This window comes from Colobus angolensis, unplaced genomic scaffold, assembly GCF_000951035.1.
Source record: "Colobus angolensis palliatus isolate OR3802 unplaced genomic scaffold, Cang.pa_1.0 Scaffold113, whole genome shotgun sequence".
NCBI classification, from domain to species: domain Eukaryota; kingdom Metazoa; phylum Chordata; class Mammalia; order Primates; family Cercopithecidae; genus Colobus; species Colobus angolensis.
This window is the reverse complement of record NW_012112364.1, coordinates 4514754-4538963: the sequence shown is the minus strand read 5'-3', so window position 1 is coordinate 4538963 and position 24210 is coordinate 4514754. Positions and strand designations below refer to the sequence as shown.

General features: G+C 41.1%; 1 protein-coding gene across 1 annotated transcript in view; it reads right to left on the bottom strand.

The window, feature by feature from the left end:
- SACS (sacsin molecular chaperone) overlaps positions 1-19844 on the bottom strand; it is a 38123-nt gene extending 18279 nt beyond the window's left edge. The window contains exons 1-6 of the mRNA XM_011958853.1: positions 19761-19844; positions 17087-17172; positions 13868-13979; positions 11536-11682; positions 7722-9210; positions 7001-7092 (exon numbers count right to left, since the gene is read on the bottom strand). Of these exons, the coding sequence (XP_011814243.1) occupies positions 7001-7092; positions 7722-9210; positions 11536-11682; positions 13868-13883 (1744 nt within the window). The 5' untranslated portion in view covers positions 13884-13979; positions 17087-17172; positions 19761-19844. The remainder of the gene's footprint in view (positions 1-7000; positions 7093-7721; positions 9211-11535; positions 11683-13867; positions 13980-17086; positions 17173-19760) is intronic.
- Between the last annotated feature and the right edge of the window lie 4366 nt (positions 19845-24210).

Genomic DNA, 24210 nt, shown 5'->3' with positions numbered 1-24210 from the left:
TTCAGAAAGAAAGCAAAGAAAGAATTATGGACTTCATATGCACAAATTACGTCACACCTGCATAACATCATTTGATAAAAGCTACCAGTGAGCTTGCTGCACAGGCTATCATGTTCAGAGATTCTAGACTAAAAAACCTGATTTACAAAATTTTTAATTTTTAAAAAGTTTCGGAATATCTATACAAAGTGTACAATTCCAACTTTATAATAAGGAAAAAGAGATTTTATCATCTATTTCCACTGCTTGCCCATGGTAACCAACAATTACAAACTTCTAAGAATTGTTTCATGAACATCTATCCCTCCTCTGCTTGAATGAAGCAAGAAACTTTTAATCAAGTGGACTGCTACAGCTCTGTGAGACTTCTGTGTATTTGGGTCCCTTAGGCTAACTAAACTAGTAGCTAAGATAGAGAGCAAAGGTGTAACCAAAGAAACTGAACTCTTCTCATCTTAACAGCATTCTAATCACCTTAGCAACAGGCACCTTGTTAGTTAGGCAATACTGATTAAGTGCTAGAGATATAGAAATGGACAACTAGACATAGTCCCAGACCTGGCCCTACAGTCTAATGGAGCAAGCAAGTCTCAGATAAATTATTACAAACACTTAAACAGGTACTGGTGTGTGAGTGCCATGGAGACCAGAGCATGGAAGCACACATGGGTTGCACAAAAGATGAGCAGAGCTAGTGAGATGGAGAAGTTGGCAAGGAAGTCACATGTATCACAGCTGAGGGAGGGACAGAACATGCTGTCCTCCAAACAGAAAAAAGCATGGAACTAAGGGAAGGAGATGAAAAATAGCAAACATCAACAGAACCTTCCATGTACTAGGCATCTTCATGACACCCAGAAAATGGAGCCAGCTAATGAAGTGCCTCATAGGAAAAGTTACGGATTTTGGTCTCATCTAATAAATAAGTATGAAAATTTTAAAAATTATAAATAAGACCCTGGCACCAACTATTAGGCATCTGTACCACTAAACTGTTCTTGTTTCTTTTTCCTTCATCCAAAACCCATTTACCTGCTCTTCTAACTATTCTCCAGTTTCTGATATCCATCCATTTACTTAAACAACTTAACACAGAAATAAGTCAGACCTGGAAATTAAAAAAACAAAAATCGTAGCTTCAACTCTGCAACTCAAGCAAGTCATTTAAATCCCTCCATTTCTTTTAGCTTCAATGTCTCCATCTCTCACATGGAGACACAGGCTCTGTTATCTCATGGTTGTAAAGAATAAACAAGACTGCAGAAGACACTGATTTGAAAAGGAACTATTAACTCACGGACACAAGAGCGAGATCTGCCTTTTGGCCTCTGCGCCGCATCTCCTCCCTGCGGTCCCCACCCAGCCCAGCAGCTGAAGCATCAACTTGTCCAGTCAAACTTGGCAAGCAGGCTCTCGGCCAGACCTTGGAAATATACAAATAAAGATTGCCCCTGCTCTCAAGGATGCTGCAGTCTAGCACAGTAAAAACATGATTCTAATAAAACAAAGAGGATCAAATGGACTGTGTACTGGGTTCCGAGAGCAAAAGAGAGGCATCCACCTCAGACTGCAGGGCAGGGGTGAGGCACAGGGCAAGATGTCAAAGAAAGCTTCCTGGAGGTGACACATGAGCTCAGTACCGAACGATGAATAAACATTAGCTGGGCAAAGTAGAGGATGGTAAGAAAGTATTCTAAGCAAAAGGAACACCATGTACAAAGCTGCAGCGATGAGAAAACTTCCATGCAGGGAAAAAAGTACTGAGAACCTACACTGAAGTAGGCACTGCGCTAGATGGTGGTGACAAATCTGACAGGTCTCTCTGCTTTCACGAAATTTAGGGAGGATTCACGTTCATCAACCTACAAGTGCTTGTCTAATCAGAACAGAAGAGGGCGCCTGCATGCACCAAGGCCAGTGAGACAGCACTCCACAATCATGGAAGTTCACAATCATGGAAAGTCCCCTAGTTCATGCTAGCAGGGCTAGATTTCTCCTGATAGATTCAGTGTCCCCTGGAAAACCTGCAGGAGGGTGATATAATCAGATGAAGCCCAAGCGCTGTAGGCGGGGACATCAACTGCAAGAATCCAGTAACAACAAGAAATTAGAGGACCTGTAATAGGCAGTGGAGTAAGACCACAGGACTGGCACAGAAAATTTAGTCAGCAGATCCTGGAGATTGTGGGGAACAAAGAAGAAAATTTAAGGATTCCTTCCTGGGCAATCTTGTGAACAGTAGTGTTATTTTCAATGGGATCACTCAAAATGAGAAACAGATTTGGGGAGAGGATGAAGACTAAAGTTTCGCAATGTTGATTTTGAAATACTTATGGGATTCCAAGTGCAAAATGCTAACAATAGCTACTATTTGTCAGTATTAAGTGCCGGATATTGTGTTAAACGATATGTATTATGTATTCATCATTCGATCTTCAGCATAAGCATAATGCCTGCTGTGAGTACAGTATCGCAACAAAGCTTTCAATAACCTGATCTGCTGCAGTAACACAAACTTGGATACAACTCAACTGGCAAGTTGTGATTGCTCCCATCCTCCACTCAATCCTTATTTCATTATCCTTGCAGTGAAGCAATCCTGAATTTTATGTAATCAAATCCTGGGGACCTTCAGATATACCCTTAGAAGGATATTACTGTATTACCATGTTACTGATGAGGAAGCAGGGGCTCAGAGAGGATAGAAAATTTGTTCAAAGTCACACAATAGAGGAGCGAAGTTTAAGCCCAGATTTGTGTAACTACAAAATCCAGGTTTTTAATCTCTGCTACACTACCTCTCTGGAGACTAGGGTGGTGACCAAAGACATGGTGGCCACTAACGCTTTCACGGGAGTGGATGAATGTATTCAAAGAAAGGAACAAAGTAAAAGAGCTGAGGAAGGAGCCCCCACACTAACCCATATTTAGGGAGTAAAGTGAAGAACAGAGGTTCACAAATAATTCTGAGAAGCAAGCAAAATCAGTGGATGCCAAGAAGGAATGGTATCATCACAGCTGAGGGCTTCAAAGAGGAATCCCAAGCTTCTGGGAGATCAGGTAAAAGAAACAGAAAAGTCTACTGAGCTGAGTAACAGAAAAATCATTAACTAGTGACGACAGCCAGATTATTTTAGTGGAATGACGGTGGAAGCAAAAGTCTGTTTGGAGTGATAATAAATAAAGAGGAAGTACAGACAATAAGACAACTCTTTCTGGAAGCTGGACTATGAGAGAATACAAGAAAGAAAATCAAGATCGAGGTCTGTTTTGTTTTTCCTGAAATGGAATATAGTGAAACATGTTTAACTGCTAATGAAAGGGGCCGTAGAAGTAAACACTAAAAATACAAGCAGTAGCTCAATATTTAGCTAAGGATTTTAAATGTAATACAAGGAAAAGGTACAATTATTAAATAATGTGACAGATTTTGTTTGAGCTACAGAATTAGAGGAAAAGTTTCCATTGCAGAACAAACATATGTTTCCATTTTATGCAGTAGTACTTCCCAGACTGGCCAATCAGTGTTTACCGATCACTCATAAACAGAAGTCCATAGTGCTCTGTGTCAGCAAAGCAATGGAGTAATCATTACGTACAGCAAAAAATTTCCAATGTTGTTACATGTCTGTGATGTTCCCTACCATTTATGAAGGGGGCTCCATAAACGTAAGACTCTGCCTTTCTTCTCCTGTACTCAGTAATTCCCCCAACAGGCCCCATACCAGAAAGCAAGATGACTTATATGCTTGGTAAGTTGAGAAAAAGCATCTGCACAGGCTCAGCAGAACTCACAGGCCCAGATGTTTAGCAGGGGCAGGACCTCTGGAAGGAAGTCTGTGGCTTTCCAGGGCTACCTGTGACTAGACTGGTGAGCTAATCTATTTCATTCTGGGAGTCAACAGAAGTCCAATGCCTGTCACAGCTATGATCTCCAATAGCACAATAGTCAGTGACAGAGGTGGCTTCTGACATGCATCTGCTGAATTCCTCTGCTATGTCTTCACTATGTCTTCACTGACTCAGAACTCAGGAAAGGAAAGCAACACGGTGTCACTTACTAGCTCCCCCTAAGTCCCTGTATCATCATGCTCTCAAAACAGTAAAACCATGAATGGCAATAAAGTTGTACCAAAAACAAATTTTTTTCTGGAACACAGAGGTAAAAATGATTGGGAAGATACCCATGTGACTGGTTTAAAAGAGTTTCAAGGCCAGTGATACGGTGTGGCCGTGTCCCCACCAAATCTCATCTTGACTTGTAACTCCCGTAATTCCCATGTGTGCGGGAAGGACCCAGTGGGAGACAACTGAATCGTGGGGGTGGTGTTCTCACAGTAGTGCACACTGTTCTCGTGGCAGTGACTAAGTCTCAAGAGAGCTGATGGTTTTATAAGGGGAAACTCCTTTCTCTTGGCTTTCATTCTCTTTTTGCCTGTCGCCATGTAAGATGTGCCTTTAGCCTTCTGCCATGATTCTGAGGCCTCCCCAGCCACGTGGAACTGTGGGTCCATTAAACTTCTTTTTATTTATAAATGACCTAGTCTCAAGTATGTCTTTATCAGCACATGAAAACAGACTAATACAGCCAGTTATCAGGGTTATTAAATAATCATGAAAATAGGAGCCTAACTCTTAAATCTAGATAAAGAAAAGTGATCATCAAGACAGTCTCTGGGAGTGACCCACACATGATTTGTGATGAACAAAACACCAGATGAACATCTGGTATAACAATGCCAAGAAAATTAACCAAGACCAGAAACAAAACACAGTGTTTCATTATGACACCAAAATAACAAACGTGAATCCATAGTAGAGAAAAGGAAGAAAATAAAAGTGGAAAAATGCAACTTCGAAAGATGTCAAGTTTTCTACATTAATTTATACATTCATCTCATCCCTAAAAATCTAACAGGTTTGCCCCATTCACCCAGGGCTAGAGAAGCAAATTGTAGCCACACTCTGTGCCACAAGATATTTGGAAAATGCTGAGCGAAAGCAGAATGCTCTGCTGACCTTCCACCCTTCTCACCTGATGTGGCCCTGAATTAACTTTTGGCCATTTCCAAATCCATATCCCACCTCAGAAAGGATCTGCCACCAACAAAAATATTTTCTTTAAAATAAAGTAATAAACCACACAGTAAAATACTATAACAATGAGAAAGACTTGTTAACAGTTCCATGCAACGATCTGGATGAATCTCACCAGCATCACAGCAAATAAAAGCCAGACGCAGAATATATGCCACACGGCTCCTTCTATACAGAGCATGATTAACTAGCAAAGTGAATCTATGCTGTTAAAGCCAGTGTCGTGGCTACCCTGGAGTGGTCAGATTGAAAAAGGCAAGAGAGGGGTTTTGGGGGCTGGTAATCTTCTGGTAATCGTCTGTGTTCTGATCTAGGTTTACATGGGTATGCTCAGGTGGTAAAATTTCACTAAGCCTACATTTATGAAATATGCACTGTTCTATATGTATCTTATATTTCAACACAAAATTTTAACAAAAATATAACACATCATTAATAAAAAAGAAAAAAAGGGCCGGGCACGGTGGCTCACGTCTGCAATCCCAGCACTTTGGGAGGCCGAGGCGGGTGGATCACAAGGTCAAAAGATTGAGACCACCCTGGCTAACGTGGTGAAACCCCGTCTCTACTAAAAATACAAAAAATTAGCCAAGCGTGTACTAAAAATACAAAAAACTAGCCGGGAATGGTGGTGGCGCCTGTAGTCCCAGCTACTCGGGAGGTTGAGGCAGGAGAATGGCGGGAACCCGGGAGGCAGAGCTTGCGGCGAACCAAGATCGTCCAGCCTGGGTGACAGAGCAAGACTCTGTCTCAAAAAAAAAAACAAAGGAGCTCCAAAACGTTAGAGCAAAGATTGGCAGGGTTATAGGAATCCGGGCTTAGACTGACAGAGAGGCTGTTTTGAAGATGACAGTTACAATTAAATGAGTAATTTAGATGTTTGAAAAGTCGGTCTCACAGCTACCAACTCATAGATACAGATCCCTGATGGGAAACAACATTTATATGCTCATTTTCTTTTAGTCTCACTTTAACTCCGACCTAACTTGCCTCTCCCATTCCAACTCATCTCACTTATATTTTAATGAATAAAGGTGTACAATGATTAGCAACTTTCCCTAAGTCATTATCTCGGACAAGAAAAAAGTACATTCCACAAAAGACACGTCAGAGAGTACGCTTGACAATGTGAAGAGCAGGACAAATCCAGAACTTCTCAGACAACATCTCACTTAGAAAAAGCTCAGGTAACAGTTGCACAAGGAAAAGGAGGCTTGCAGAAGTTGAAAGATACTATTAAAATTAGAACCATGTTGACTGTTTTCCCCAAATTACTGTCTTTCCCTAAAGGACAGGACACTTATCAGACACCCATCACTTGAAGACCCCACAACACCCCTTTCCTGCCCCTTCACAGAGTTAATTGGATTTGTCTACACTTCCCAGGAGCTGACCCAGCCTAACGCAAAGCCAGCATCGTAACTACATAAAACCACGGAGCGGCAGTGGTGTCAGAAACAGAGCAAGGGCAGGGCAAATGGAAGACCTGACCTCCCTGCACGTGGCTGGCGGCCTTGACCTTAACCTTTCTCTCCTCGTCTGTGAAGTTTAATAATCACTGTCATTACCAAAGGAGCTACAAGTTATGAGAGAGGCTCAAATGAAAAAAGAAATGGGAAAGCACCAGAAAAACTGTAAAGCTCCATGCAGGTACAAGACGTTGACTACACCATCACAACATGACAGGACAGATTTTTAAATACACTTATCACCTTTGGATTCTTTTAGATGGCATCTCTTAGATGCCATTCTGGTAACTGAAACATCTTAAAACACAGAAAGTAGATTAGGTTGAACCATAAGAAACTATTGATTTATAGGTCTAAAATGAATAACAGAAAACTTTTTAAAAACTTCTATTTTTATAAAGAAGTTTATTTAAAAGAATACTAAACTATAATACCTCGGGTTTGGGCAGCTTCCTTTAAAGCAGCTAGAAGGTGAGGTTTCAAGTTATCCAAAATAAATCTTCCTTCAAGACTTGGGAAAAGGGACCTGAAAAGGGAAAAGAACAGCAATTATCAGAATCTTCCGACGATTCCAAGATTTTAAAAAATCAATGACATATTTTCAAGTCAGTTAAGCTATTTTATTTTATATAAATTATAATGCACATGTAAAATCAAATTACAATATTTTTGATCAAATATTAGCTAGACTTTGCTTTAAAATGTGAGGGCATCACGTACCTTACTCAAATTCAGAAATATTCTTAATATCTTACAGTAAAATTAATTTTATTTCCTGAAATGTCAGTACACACCCTCATTTATAAAGAATATACTATTTTTCATTAATTTAAATATCATCAAAATAATTCATTAGTGACTAATCTGGCCTTGTCATTATTTGCACTTTATAAACATTGTTTTCAGTGTTGTTATTGAAATTTCCAAGAAAAACAACTGCTTAGATAACTTTTTAACTGATAAACATTTGAATACCTTTTCACTTTAGAATACAAAAGGCATCCGTTGGTATTTTAACAATGCATTACTGCAAAAGTCTTCCTAACTATAAAATCGACATAGAAAACCATTGAATTTCACAACAAAGGACTCTCAGGCTGAGCAGGAGCAGGGGAACCCCAAGAGTGAGCAGGAGCGTTAGAAGGGGAACCCTACCTTGGATATTCTGCTGAGGTAATATAAACGACATCTTGGTCTGATACAGATGAGGAGAAGGGGACAAAATTGCCATTTTGTAAAGGGAGCAGCTCCAGCCCAAGCAGCTCACTGTAGGCTTGGTCAGAAAGCACAAATTCTAGAAGGTGAAGCTTTTCTTCAGCACTGCCCAGGTGTGCACACTTCCGCAGCACCTGCCGCACCCACGCGGGCGTCACCTTCCTCACAGGTGTTGTGCCAGAGGCAGCCGTGAGCTGAACAGCAGCATCCACATTCCCTGGTACCTTGGCAATCTGCTTCCCTGAGCTCTGGAGGTAGTTGAGCACGGTTTTTGTGTATTCTAAATTTTCATCAAGTTCTGAGAAGGACACCTGCTCCAACCTGACCCAGTCACAGCTAATGGAATAAATCACTGCATTCTGCAGCAGCTCGCTGAATAGAGGCTCTAACACCGGCTGCCAGTGCACCTTGACTTTGCTCGCCTCGGGCCAAAGCTTATAGATAACATCAACTGACAAGGGGAAATCAGAGCTCTTTTCCGCCTCCAGACGTTTTATTGAATCTAAGATCAGAGTAGCATAAGCTTTGGGGACAACATTCATGACCAGAAACTCATTCCATAAGGCTGCCGGGTCTCTCCACTGGTCCAGCTCTCTCCATTTTATGCTCCTGCGGTTATCAGTGAGGCCAAAGAACCCACTGATGTGAACTGGGAGTCCTGTGCTGCTTTCCTCACCAGGCGGTAAAGGAAGAAAACAAAAGGCTTTTCCTGGGAAATCAGACGTTGCTCCTTTTGCTTCATCCTCTCTGCTTGATAAAGGCATGGCTATTCCAATGACTGGGGCAAATTTCAGTTCATCAGCTAAAGAGTCAAGCTCACTACTGATCCCTCGCCCACCCACACTGTTACACACCAACCAAGATGTTTTCTGTGCATCCTTAGTACTCTCCTCTTCTAAAACAATATTTACATGATATGTTACACAGGTGATGTTATTGCTTGGAGTCTTTTTACAATAGTTACTTATAGCAGTTCCCAGAATCTTTACAGAATTCAGCCGCTCCTGTTTCAGTGCCTCACTCTCACTCGAAGTCACTCTAAACACCAGTTTCTCTGTTCCGTCAGCCTCTCGGACATACAGGGAAACGTCCTGCACACTTTTCAGAAAGAGCAGCACCGTGTCTGCATCTGCCCTAAAAGACTCAAACAACTCAAGAACCTTCTGCTTATTGTAGAGGTTACTACTAAGTTGTGAAGGTTGTAGGCGAAGAGGGAAACGGAAAAATGTTCCTGGAAAACTGCCGTTTATAAACGTTTCCTTGGTGCTTCCAAAAATGCCAATAAATGGTGCAAATTGGTCTGAAAGTTCACTAATTTCTTTGCTGTCATCTTTGAGATTCCAACATTGGCCTGATTCATGTGGGCCAAAAAGTGTTTGATGAGGATCTAGCATCCCGATCTGGTCACCACTAAAGATACAAGGAACATCTGTAAAGAAAAATTTAAGTCATGATCAACTCTGAAATTTTAGGGACAATTATGATTACAATTACAATAAATATTTGTATGAAAAAGCATGAATCATTAAAAGGCTAAAACAGATTTATCTAAACACAAACTTAATTTACCTTCAGAAATGTAATTCTCTGAATATGAAAAATGATTTCTCTTTTGATTCAATCCAGTAACAAATGCCAGGCATAGAGACTTTGCATGATTATTGTGAAAACCTAGGAGACATCTTCAAAAACTCACTACACAAAAGATGGGCAGAGTATTTGGATATCTACACTCAGCTCCCACCACCATGTGAGGCCAATGCAGCAGACCAGGGCTGCATCCTATGCTCAACTCTACAAATTCCGCAGAGACTCTGTGAGGAGGGAGAGAGAGCAGCACAACACGGGCGGCTCTGCCCACTGTGTTGCTCAGTGAGCACCTGCTCTGAAGCTCACAAGGTCCATTCCCTCAAGTGTCTCAACCTCTCTGCCTCTGGAGCGGAAGCACTTCTCATGCTGGGAGCATCTCACCACATGGAGCCTAATTACAGTACTGAAAGATACCCATCTTTTGTATAACATGGCCTCTAAATTGATACCAACTGCTTCGCCTGTTCCTCAACCAAAGACAGAGTAGTATTCAAAAACTGGCAGAAAAACCAGATGTGTGAGACCCACTGTGATGAGAGAAACTCCTCCCCCACGTGCTTTGGTGAGGATCTCCCAAGGGTGATGTGATGTGTTTGCCTCACATGCTTACTTAGCACCTCGGCTTCCTGCAAGATGCAACTCCAGTGAAGTCAATCTTTAATATCTATGGTTGTCAAGCACAGCTTCAGCTGTCACAATCACCAACTCCTAAGCTTGTGGGTATTTTAAGTTAGCAAATGTTATGTCCACCAACCACGTGGCTAAATCCATCGCTAGTGGGGTCTAGGGAATGCTCACCCCTGCTCCCAAGGCACAGAGTTGCACCCCCACGAATGAAATCAGGCCAGTGGCTCCTGACAAGATAAAAGCATGACCTATGACCTATGATCTTCTCAAATCCTCGGATTAGAGAACAGTCCTCCAGTTAATGTTCCACACAAATGTGCTTATTCTCAATGAGCAATCAAAACCACACTGAGATGCAGGTGCTGGGCAATTAGCTGGGCCCTCACGCCACAGTTCATTCCTGCTTAAGCCTCCAGGCTTTTGCTACTCACATCTGTGTCCCACAACATTCACAAACCACTACATGGCACTGACTCGAGGGATAACTTGCAAAGAGGTGGACACATGAGTATTACTGTTCATAGATAATAGTCATATTTTAATATATACATTTTTATTATATGATTTGTAATTTAGTCAATAGTATTTAATCGAATATATACTATATGAATGTAAATGCAACAGGCTTACTAATATTTGGCTACAGTTGGGATGACCCTACTTCCCACGTGCCCAGGGCAGTTCCAATTCCGGCCAGTTGTCTGAGAAGAGTACCATCCTCCTTCACTCTCACAGGTGTCCCAGTATGAATAATAAAGTACACGGTCATCTTGGCTACAGTGATAGCCCTGCCTGTGCAATCTTTCCTTCTGCAAGACAGTTTGAAACTAAAAGGACCAATTCCATTTTTTTATCCACAATTTTTTATCACAAAACTATAGTAAGTACTAAGAGCTTTGATTCTACAAGAGCCATATACTCCTAGAGATGTCTACACTAAGAGTTAAGTATTTCCTATTGTAACTAGGAACCAGAAACCTCATATTCTTTCTAGATAAAAAATATGATTTCAAAGTAATCTTTAGAATGCTTGTAAGTCTAAAAAGAGTAGAATGAGAGAGGAAACTAAGAGATACCAAAACCACCTCAAAGATTTTCACTTTCTCAGTTATTCAATACCATTAGATATACCTTCCTGTTCAACCTTCTGATATTTAGAACATGTACAAGAAGATCTGTGATACTCAGTTTGACTCTTGAAGAGTCGCAGTTTTGAAATTTTTCATAGTAAAAATTTTGTGTTCAAAAGCTGTATTTCAAATTTCACATCAAATGGCTTAATATACTGATTCCACTGGATCATGATGATGTTACCTTTTGGCATCACATGATGAAGTAAAACTTTGGTATTGTTACTGTGGTAATTTCAGAAAATTCAATATGCACTGATATTTCATTGACACACCTCCAGCTACTGACAGAAGAATTTGGGTAAGATGGCTTTTAAGCAGTATCACCTCTGAAGTTAAACAAACACATTACAGAATGTAAGATAAAATATTTTCTAATACCAAGACTGAAAAGCCTAATACTCTACCTGTTATATGATAGACAGAATTAAACCCAATTCCAAATCTTCCGACCTTCAGAGGATCATCCTTTTTCCGACTTCTCGCTATTTCTTGAATGCCGTGCCAGTCCTCTGGGGTGAACACCGCGTTGTTGTACACATAGAGAGCGGGCCCTAGGTGTGAAAACGCGCAGGCAGGTATTCAGAAACAGATGCCGGGGTGTTCTGTTATCTCAAGAAATCTCTATACAAAATCTCTTATTTGAAGGGAAAATAGAGAGAAGGGAATAGAGTGAATTCCACACTATAATTCTTACTGTTTCTACAATAAAAATAAAGACACACACTGAAGTAAAAACTAGCAGCAGAAGAAACATAGTATTGTTGGCCAAAAATCCATAAAGGAAAAATTAAAGGTTACTCAGATGCCCAAAAACATAAGGCAAACAAGCAAATCAATCTGTTACTACTCTATGTGGAATTTGTTCAAATAGTGTATTTAAATCTTTTTTTGATAAATGGAAAAATATTTACCAAATAAATATAAAATATTTCATATATTTCATGAAACATATGAAAATATGGGCACAGTGGCTCATGCTTGTAATCCCCGCGTCCTAGCACTTTGAGAGGCCAAGGCGTGTAGATCACCTGAGGTCAGGAGTTTGAAACCAGCCAGGCCAACATGGCAAAACCCCATCTCTACTAAAAAATACAAAAAATTAGCTGGGCATGGTGGTGCGCACCTGTAATCCCAGCTACTCGGGAAGCTGCGACAGGAGAACTGCTTGAACCCGAGAGGCGGAGGCTTTAGTGAGCCGAGACTGCATCACTGTACTCCAGCCTGGGCAACAGAGCAAGACTCTGTCTCAATTAAAAAAAAAAAAAGAAAGAAAGAAAGAAATTTATTATGGAAACTTGCTATCTAAAGAAACTATGTGAGATATGTTAACTTGTTTCAATATATACACAACCATTTTACTATACACACACACATATATCTTATAACGTTGTATGCCTTAAATATGCACAATTGAAATCTTACTTTATAAGGTGAAAAATAATCCTTTAGTAAGATTAATAATCACCTTGTAAGTGTTTGAAGTTTTTTTTTTTAATCAGCCTCTAGATTGTTATATGAGGCATTACCTGTTTGATTTTAAAACCCATTAATGTGACAAATGTTTAAATAATACTGCAATTATACCACCTATGTAAAATAATATCACCTATCTCCAAAGTAGTTCCTTCAAAAAATAATATTTATAAAATATTTCTGCACAAAATATTTTTGGAAATCCATTTTGTGAGACCTACCTTCAGAATTTCTAACATTCTTTGAATATATTCAACTATAGTCACTCATCATACTTTAAAGATGATTAATATTTTTCATTCAAAAAGGTACTGAAGTATAATATATACACAATAAAGTATGATGATCCTGAGGCTGCAGCTTGATGAACTCCTACAACGCAGATGAACCTGTGCCATCTCCATCCACTTGAGGTAGACAGGGCACTCCCAGCACCCCCAGAAACCTCTCCTCATGCTCCCATCAGTTCAAGGACAGCCATGGGGATGTGACCCAGTTCGTTTTACAAAAGTGGCATGACTACTATTTTTAAAATAGTTAAAGTTGGAATATGCAGACAGTCGAGGCTGCAAAGGCTTCCCAGAAAGGGCAGTCACACAGTGGAGTGGGGACTCTGCAGTCAGGATGTCAGGCCCAGCTCTCCAGTCACAGCCACAGCACTTCCAGAAACGAAAGCCATCAAGGCAACATTTCCTCATCTGCACAATAAGGGTAAGAAGGGCTGTCCGCCGCAAACGTGCTGGGGACCCAGTGAGACAGCACAAATGCAGGGCTCAGCACAGAACCAGCAGAGCAGACCCCTAAAAACATCAGCTATCATTACTGTTACTATAATCAGTATGAGTATATGCCACAACTTTCAACCAATGTCAAGGGTACCCCTAAAGCAGAAAATACACAAAAGCATGGCCTTTCACAACATCTTTCCAAATGCAGGAAAGTGTTACTATACATAAATGGTGTCCCTTTATTCTACTGATAATATAAAATACAAGTTGTTTGACTAGAATAAGAGGCTTTGGTCATTACAATGCTTGTCATTTTGTTTTGAGTTTTCAGATTTTATTCTTTGTTCTCTAAAAATACCAACTGGTGGAGACACCTTCCCACCCAAAGCAGAGAAAAACATCTGAAGAAGTGGACATAAACATGCCAAAAAGTACAAATGATAATCAGACTGTTCATTAAACAACGCATTATTAATCATTAAAAACTGCCTGTTAGTGCATACAATAAAACTTATTCCTAATTATTGATTCGTACCCTGATATGGTGCCATATCTTTTGACCAAAGAGACTCTGTTCCGTATTGAGTTTCATCATATAAAAATTTAACTTCTGTTGCCCCAGCATCTTCTGCATTCTGAATTAATTCCTAACCAAAAAATATACCAAAAAATGGTAATTAATAACAGAGTAATTCTACTGTCCATCTTTATATTTATTTACAATATTTAAAAAGTTAATATACTTAAATAAAGGAAACCCACTATTTGCAACATTACCTTCAAGATCTAGTGAGGCTACTACTGAAAGTAATTGTTACATACATATGACAGTATGGTTGAAAAGTCCTTCTCCAATTATTTGAACTTAAATTTTGCCTTTTAATTTGCTATCACTTAGCAAATTAATCCTGGGCCCTATTTATAACTGTCTCATATTTACAATCTACCCAAAGGTTTTGTTCAAAGGAAATTATTCTATTTCCAAAAGCTGTACATATTATCCTGTGTGGCAGGTAACCTAAGCTTGAGTGGCTGCCAAAAATAGACCTTTTTTTTTATCATTTGCTTACCAAACTTACCTTTTCATAGAAAAACAATAAAATCAAATAGCAGCAATCTATATGTACCCTTCAATTGGCTGCTTTCTTGAGAGCCTGAGAGATGAACATGTCTTTTTCCTGCACTAAGCTGAAAGCTTCCGGATGGTCAGGACTGACTCATTCCTTTCATGAAGAAGAAAGCACTATCATTGGTTTGGTGAATGGTGGGTTAGTGGAAGGCTGACCAGTTCCCCATAATGTAAAAAGGAAAGGGCCAACTGCAAGATTTGCCTCAACAAAATTTCCAATCCTAACAACCCCCAATCACTTCTGCACACCTACCAAAATCACGCTGGGCTCTGGTCAGTTTGAAGGGAGCTCCAGAATCTGAAACAAGAATCAGCTCCTAGATCCAACCCCATGATCATCAAAGGAGCTTTTTTACTTCCCCAGAGCATTGGGATCACTAAATTGGAAGTACAGATGGGCAAAAACTGAAGAGAACTTTAAGTGATACTACAGCAATGTCAACACTGACATCAGAATAGAGAGGTGATACGATGTCCACGTGAAACAGAATAACTACGAGGAGAGTGAGGGAGCAGAAGTGAAAAGTCTGTTCCGAGATTGTGTTCAGTTCACCTAGTGCATTCCAAAGGGCCGGAGTGTGGTACCCACCAGCTGTTCCACCCCAAACATGAGCAGCTAAGCCATGCCTCCTACAGCCTCATCACCAGCTACTGATTCCTCCTTGTTACCTTGTCACGTAACTCACTATTTCTCATGGGATTTTAATTTTTTAGGCCTCATTCAATGCCAGAGAATCCCTAAAAATTAACAATCTTATTTACATTAGGATATTATGATAACATGAAGGATGGAAATAAGAATTAAATAGGTAGTGAAACACAATGTTAACTTACAAAATGACAGCACTTTAGATATTCGACTTTGTTTTCATTCAGGTATCTATTTGTTATTTATGTGTACTTTAGGGAGCAGAGAGGTAGAAAACTAAAGATAAAATCCAAATCCCAGGTTCCACTCATTCTCAAATTGAACAAAAAATAGGATGGGAAGCTTTTCCCCTAAATCGTAATCCTGACAGATTATTTGTAAACTAACTCTGAGATACACCAACACCACATTTTGTATTTGCTATTGGGCAAGTCACTAAGATCTCTGTTTCATGAAACACAAACACCATAGAAGGTGGTGGTGTAGGTCTTGGTGATTTCTAAGACTCCTATTAAATCTAAAACAGTCTAATTCTACAACAACATTCCAAGGAACAAAGATTACATTGAACTGGCTACAATACAAATAGAGCTATAAGAAGCAAAGTGTTTGCCATAGACCTTTCTCATTTCTCAGCAAGGATCACACTCGCTCACTTCTGAACAGATGACAACCTACTCCTGTTACCACTATACCTTTATTTTAAATTTATTCTATTCACTTCTTTCTACCCCAAAACCACCTCATAGCAATGAGTATTCCACCCTCACTTTCCTAATAAGTCAATATAAAAACTGTTTTTAAATTCGCTTTCTATGACCCACTGGTGCCGATGCTGAAAGACAGACTAATCCAACAGCCCAGTCTTACCACGATCACTGAAGACACAATAGTCCTCAGGGAGTGCCTACCTGAGCAAGACTCTCTCAAGTTAAAGAGACCCAGTCCTGATTCCCTAACAGTTTACAACCTAAACTAGAAAATATAACCAGGGCCAAGATACTGAAGGTAATAAACACTAAGCAAGCTAATGAGAAGGAAAATGTGTAACAACTGATCTACTTTGACAATTGAGGAAGCTTCTTGTTAAACACAAAATCTAATTTTTGCAGTATCTCCCACTATTGCTTTCTTTGATGATTACTGGTTTTTCTTTTTCTGTTGTTTTATTGTTTGTTTGTTTTTTGAGATGGAGTCTGGCTCTTATTACCCAGGCTGGAGTGCAATGGTACGGTCTTGGCTCACTGCAACCTCCGCCTCCCTGCTCAAGCGATTCTCCTGCCTCAGCCTCCTGAGTAGCTAGGATTACAGGCAGCCACCACCATGCCTGGCTAATTTTTGTACTTTTAATAGAGACAGGGTTTCGCCAAGTTGGCCAGGCTGGTCTCGAACTCCTGACCTCAGGTGATCCACCCGTCTCAGCCTCCCAAAGTGCTGGGATTACAGGCATGAGCCACTGCACCCAGCCTGTTTTTTAAAGAGTATAAACAAACTAAAAAACATATTATGAAAAGAAATAAGTAAATAAAATAATTATCCTATTAAATAAATCCTCCCAAAAAAGCAAATCTCTAAAATCAGGAGTCCAACAGGCGTGCATTCGAGCCTCTAATTGTAGAATGTATTTGGCTGGCTGGTTGGTTGACTGGCTGGCTGGTTGGCTGGTTGGTTGACGTGTAATGCCCTGCACAATGATCTACACAGAACATTCCTGGAGCGACACTGCTGATTACGGCACCCAGTAGCTTAGTGCATTTCTTTGCCCCAGAAAACCTCACATATTTGTATCAACTCCATTCTCAAATGGAACTATACGCTGCTATACACACTGCTATACCCTGCAGCCACAGAAATATAATACAGCCATTTGAATCGAGACATTTTAAAAATTTAAACACTAACAGGACTTCCAAGTAAATTTACTTCATCTCATTTTTATCAAAGTAAATAACACATGAACACGACATGTGCCCCACCTTAAGAATCTGTCCTCCTTCTGGATATCTTCTCAAAATGTCCTTGAGAAAATCAACAAGTGGTGGAGTTGTCTGACCAAATCGACCTAAAATACAGAACACATTTTAAGTGAGTTAGAAAAAAAATCCCATGACCTGTCACCAACATGTAACTTGAATCCGAGACATAGTGTAACTATACAAGTTACGGTTGCATATATCTCACTGCAGCACCTGGTACAGAAATCTACCTGATGAAGCAATTCAGCAGAAAGTAAAGCAGACTCAATTTTTTATCAAATCTCTTGGTTTTTTTTTGTTTTTTTTTTTGAGACTGTGTCTCGCTCTGTCACCCAGACTGGAGTGCAGTGGCGTGATCTTGGTTCACTGCAACCTCCGCCTCCCGGGTTCATGCCATTCTCCTGCCTCAGCTTCCTGAGTAGGTGGGACTACAGGCACCGCCACCACACCCAGCAAATTTTTTTGTATTTTCAGTAGAGACGGGGTTTCACCATGTTAGCCAGGATGGTCTTGATCTCCTGACCTTGTGATCCGCCCACCTCAGCCTCCCAAAGTGCTGGGATTACAGGCGTGAGCCACCGCGCCCGGCCTCAAGATTTTTTAACTGAATTACAAATAAGGGCTCAAAAAATGTTCAAAAATCTAATAACTATTAATTCAAAAACAAGGAGCATGGTGCAGTGGGGAGGAGTGTTGCTATTTTCCAAAGCAAATAAAATAAATGATGTTATTTTGTGGCTGCTTTGCCATTAAATAATAAGCCAGAGATAGGGGTGCCTATTATCACATTCTTAATAGTCTCAAATGCAACCACTGTTCTGTTTGTTCTGAAATTCAGCAGTCACAGTCTCAATGGCTGTGCACTACAAGTACCTTCAGGCCTTGCCTAAACTAGATATTCTTAGACCAAATGACCAGGTCACCTTCAGACAGGTGACTGCAGGCTGTAGGAAGAATACGAAAACGGGAAGTAATGCCTCAGATACACAGCATTTCCAAAATCCGTTTATCAGTATAAAGAAGTATCTGCTTAAAAAAGCAAAATTGTCACTATAAATGTATTTGCATCATTTTAGTACAACCACATATTGAGACCAAGTTCAAATAAGACTCTGTTTCCACAGACTTCTATCCCACCCATTTTTTTTTTTTTTTTTGAGATGGAGTCCGGCTCTCGCCCAGGCTGGAGTGCAGCGGCGCGACCTCAGCTCACTGCAAGCTCCTCCTCCCAGGTTGACGCCATTCTCCTGCCTCAGCCTCCCAAGTAGCCGGGACTACCTACAAGTGCCCGCCACTGCGCCCGGCTAATTTTTTGTATTTTTTAGTAGAGACGGGGTTTTACCGTGTTAGCCAGGATGGTCTCGATCTCCTGACCTTGTGATCTGCCCTCCTTGGCCTCCCAAAGTGCTGGGATTACAGGCGTGAGTCACCGTACAGCCTACCCCACTCATTCTTTTTTTTTTTTTTTTTGAGACAAAGTTTCACACTGTCTCTTGGGCTGGAGTGCAATGGCGCGATCTCAGCTCAGTGCAACCTCTGCCTTCGAGGTTCAAGTGATTCTTCTGCCTCAGCTTCCTGAGTAGCTGGGATTACAGGTGTGTGCCACTACACCCAGCTAATTTTTTGTATTTTTAGTAGAGACAGGGTTTCACCATGTTAGCCAGGATGGCCTGGATCTCCTGACCTCGTGATCCGGCCATGTTGGCCTCCCAAAGTGCTGGGATTCCAAGCATGAGCCACCACGTCCGGCCCCCATGCATTCTTGTAACTCAACTAGCTCCATCCATGCTTGTCTTCCTTTGGCCCTGATGTCCCCTCACTGTATCCCAATGGGGTATGATTTCTTTCATTTTTAAAACATAATCTTTAAAACAGTTTTATTGAGTACGACTGACATACAAAGTGCTGTAAATATTTATTTATTTTGCAACTTGATGCATTTGGAGATAAGTATGTACCATGAAACCATCAAACTATCATTGTCAGTGCCATGAACTTATTCACTGTCTCCAAAAGTTTCCTCCCATCTCCTCTGTTGTGCTTTTTAAAACTTTTATGGTACGAGTAATTAATATCAGATCTACCCTGTCCACTTAGTAAGTTTTTAAAGAATACAACACAGTAGTGTTACTCATGGGCCCTGTATTGTATAGTAGATCTCCAGATCTTCTTTATTCATATAGTAAACTTTGTACCTTTGGCCAATGCCTCCCCATTTCTCCCTGGCAACCACCCTCTGGCAACCACCATTCTACTCCCTGCTTCCTTGTTAAAACTCAACCTTGGCCAGGTGCGGTGGCTCACGCCTGTAATCCCAATGCTCTGGGAGGCCAAAGAGGGGGGATCACTTGAGGTCAGGAATTCGAGACCAGCTGCTTTGGCCAACGTGGTAAAACCCCGCCTGTACTAAAAATACAGAAATTAGCTGGCCATGGTGGCAGGCACCTGTTATCCAGCTACTTGGGAGACTCACGAGAATCACTTGAACGGAGGCTGAGGCACAAGAATCTCTTGAACCCGGGAGGCTGAGGTGGTGAGCCGAGATTGCGCCATTGCACTCCAGCCTGGGCAATAGGGTGAGACTCGGTTTCAAAAACTAACCAACCAACCAAAAAAAACTCAATCTTTATGCAACCCAACATGGCACATACTTCTGGTAAAGTCAATATTATACCTCCCCCTTTTAAGCCTTTTGATTGAAGATTTACAAAAAGATGACAATTTTTGGAAGTCAGATCTCCAATCTTGATCCAGTCAGATAACTGAAAAAAAAAAAAACAAAAGAAAATGTATGAAAAGCAATATAGTCTCTAATACTGTAAATTCAAAACATTATCTTAAATTTTTTCACTTAAGTAATGCTTGTTAAATCTTCTTATCATGAAGGAAGTTGTCTGGAGAAATGAATATTCCAGAGTACAGAGATTTAGTCAAAAACTTTATTTAAAAATTTAAGGGATTAAAAGATTTTTCGTCAATTACAAATAGATAAAAATACATATATTTCTCCATTAATATAATTTAAATTTTAAATGATGAATTGGGATCATTAATATAAACAAAATCATTCTTCTGATCAACATTTCCAAAGTGCACTGCTCATAACAAAGGTCCGTGAGACCTCAACACTTATTAGACGACCAAAAAAATTCTGTTTTTAAATTAGTTGGAATAAGTTGGTTTTCAGGAAACTCAACATATTCATATGCATGGTAACTTTCTTAGAAACAACTATACTAAATAGTATTTCCCAAATTTTAGCAGCATTTTCTTTATTATAAAAGAACACCCTATGGGAAAGTACTAGACATACTTTGGAAAACACTGCTAAAGATGCTGCTACCAAAAAAAAAAAAAACCTTGTGATGCGGAAAGAGGGGACTAATGAGGCTTCCTACCCTGAGCTGCTTTGGTCTATAACTTCCTTGAAACTGACTTTCCTAAAAAATGCCTTGATGTTTGCTTTCTTTTTGGCAATTTTTCTGTTTCTCATAAAAGCAGAGTGCAACATGTGTTACTGTAACCCATGGGAGCAGTGTAACAGAGTGCTTTTGGAAAAATAAATAATCTGAGGCCAGATCAACCTTCTCCCCATCAGGGTCCCTCCCTCAGTGTTCCTACAGAGTGACCTCTCACAGGTCAACAATCTGCAGAACATGATTCAAAAGCTCACTGGAAAGATGACCTTCCTAACTGACCCTTCCCTGGCAGGGTATGAAGGCCATCCCTTACTATCTCAAAATTCAGTACTTCCGTCTATCCACCACCTTCTCACACCAATGCCCTCCATGGTTCTAAAGCTCAACCTGTCAAAAGGTGAACTCACACTCACTTTCCTTCCAACGTGTATCTCCCGTCTCTATTCTGTATCTCAGTGAATAGTGTCACCATCTACCTAGTCATTTCAGCTGGAAAGGACAGGGAAAATGTGTCTCTTCCTCCAAACCACAAGTCCAATTAATTATCTCTGGATCCCAGCATGTCCATCCTCCAGTCTCTCTCAAATCTAACTTGCTCTTCACAATGTCCCAATGTCCAGACTCTTAACATGTCTTGGATTTTTATAACGATCCCCCATCTGGTCTCCTTACTTTCTGTACATCATCTTCATTCTAGTCTCCATCTCTAAAACACAAAGCTGAGTATGCTGTTACAGGTTCCAATTTATAAAGCACTTTCATGCACATATTCCCACTAAACCTTAAAGCAAGCATATAAAAACTAGTTTACTCTTTGCACAGGTACTTCAGCAGGAAGACCATTCTACACCAACTAAAAATGAATTAACTAAATGGCACACAAATTTAGATGAATAAAAATATGATTGCATAAAATAAGCTGGCTCTAAGTTGCTACCTACAGAATGTTTTTTATAAAGTTTAAAAACAACTGAATGTAAACAGCATATTGTTTAGGTTACATATTCAGGCTAACACACAAAGATATATGCACATATATACAAACATAGCACATATCCATACATACTTAAGTATACACACACACACACACACTTATAGAACTATTACAACTACCAATAAGGCAAGAGAATAATCAGCACAAACAGGTAAAGGAAGACAGACAGGAATACAGGCTGGGGAGAAGATGCCCAGAGGTAAGTATTGACACTGTTCTTGTTCTCTGGTTGAATGACATCATCACAGATGATCACTCTATTGTTAAACAATTATTAAAAGAAAGCCCCAGCGTGGGCAACACAGTGAGATGCTGTCTCTATTTTTTAATTAGGTGGGTGCAGTGGTTTATACCAGTACTCCCAGCTACTCAGGAGGCTGAGGCAGGAGGATTGCTTGAGCCCAGGAGTTCAGGGCTGCAGTGAGCTAACATCATGCCCCTGCACTCCACCCTGGGCAACAGAGGATGCACCTATAGACAGCCTTCCTGGAACAATCCAGGGTGAGTGCAGGTTCACAGGGGAACACTCCCCAGTTTCAGGCCTGCAGGAGAGGCAGGGTCACAATTCATCCCTACTTGCAACATCAACATTCCTACCGATGAAAAGAGGTGCCTATCTGATCTGAATAACTGGAACATTGGGACAGGAATGAGGCTGTGAGGTGGACAGCTTTCCTGCTGGACTGGCAGGGGAACTGAGGCGGCTTCCACTCTTCACCCTGATAAAACCTCAGCACATCTAAATGAGGGCTCCCCCAGCCACCTTCTTCGAGCCTGGGACCTCTGCCGACCATTACATCTACCCACCTGCCTTAGCCACAACCAGTGACTACCCAGGGATACCTCCCCTGTCGGCCTGAAGCCTGAAGCATCAACTAAGAAAATAAAATGCTGGGGGAAATTAAATAAATAAAGTGTATGCCATGAGAAAACGAGATAAGCTTCAAGGGATCCCTGCCATTCCAACCCCAAAGGAGATGGTGAATTTGCCCATATCCCAAGTACATAACTACTACCACCAGCATCTGGGAAAGCCAGAGCACAAAGACTCTCTGTAACTGAGACACTCACGTACAGTCTCCACCCCTAAAAGCACCAAGAATCAAATTAGGCTAAAATCAAATATAAACATTAAAGTCCAATCCTTAAGAGGGAAAAAAAAGAAAATTTAAAACAAATTAACATCGTAGCTGTGCAGCAGCGGCGCGGCACGCCCGTCCAGGACAATCCCTCATGCACAGAAGTGTCTGTAACACAGTGGCCCAAAACATAATAAGCATATTCTCAACACATTTTACCAAAACACAGAAGGAGCAGTGTGCCCAGCATCAGTTACTACCTCCAGCCTGACCTCTCTCCCTTGAGTTTCAGTTCCAGATTTGCAGCCTACTGAATATCACTATCTAGCAGAGACTGTATAATTGGTTAGAATTAGCTTTATCCCATTCATACTAGAAATAGGAAATCAGGCCCCAACACATGAATTAATTTGGCATCTGTTACATATACACAGGCAGGACAGGAAGTAGGTAGGACCTAAGGCACCCACCTCTCCATTTCTTAGTTTCCTACATGCTTCTTTATATCTCACCAACAGCTGAACTATATATAAAAGCAAACTGGTCACCATACTTCCCCCTCCTGTATGTGCTTATCTCTGATGATTAAACCCTTATTTTCTTGGTCTGACTCAAAGCTTGCCAACATCCTTGGCAACTTCTTCTACACCCATCCCCCACTTCCACATCCATTTGGTACCAAACTGTGCAATTTTGCCTTTTATCAAATCTCTTGTATATCCTTTCCTTCGGTTTCACCTTTACAGCCACAGTCCAGAACCTCATTACCTCATACCAGGACAAAAGGGTCCTACTTAGACCCCTGTCTACCCACACCCCCATCCCAGTCAACACACCCTGTCACCTTCACCATCCCATAGCCATGCTTTGCAGGGACACCTGCAAAAACACTTCTAAATGGCAAGGCTAGCCACAACGGAGCCTTTCAGTGTGACCACATCTAGGGGACAAGATGACCAAGTAGAACCAGAGGAGGAACCAAAGAAGTGGGTATAGACCCAGGAGAGGAAGGTTAAGAGATGTGGGCAGGCATAGAGAAAGGAGTAAGAATGACAAACTGCTCCTTCACAAGTCTGCCTAAAGTCCTCAATCAGCCTCTCCAACTGCCACCAAGAGGTCCATTCCTTCCAAAGAAGCTGAGGCTATGCTGGGGTGAGGCCCTCACTTCATCCAGCAACTAGCACCCGGTCCAGCAGCATCAGCCCGGCACTCAAATGCCTCTGTCTCAGCGCTTGCAGACTTCATTGGGCCCTCAACCTACACTACAATGAGATGTCCATCATGGAGGTTAAGATGAAGGCCCTCATCAAAGCAGTCGGGGGACAGGGCGCCGTGGCTCACGCCTGTAATCCCAGCACTTCGAGAGGCCGAGGCAGGTGGATCACTAGGTCAAGAGATGGAGACCATCCTGGCCAACACACGTTGAACATCCCCCTGCCCCCCATCTCTACTAAAAATACAAAAATTAGCTGGGTGTGGTGGCACGCGCCTGTAGTCCCAGCTACTGGGGAGGCTGGGGCAGAATTGCTTGAACCCGGGAAGCGGAGGTTGCAGTGAGCCGAGATCGCACCACTGCACTCCAGCCTGGCGACAGAGCAAGACTCCATCTGAAAAAAGAAAAGAGTGGAGAGG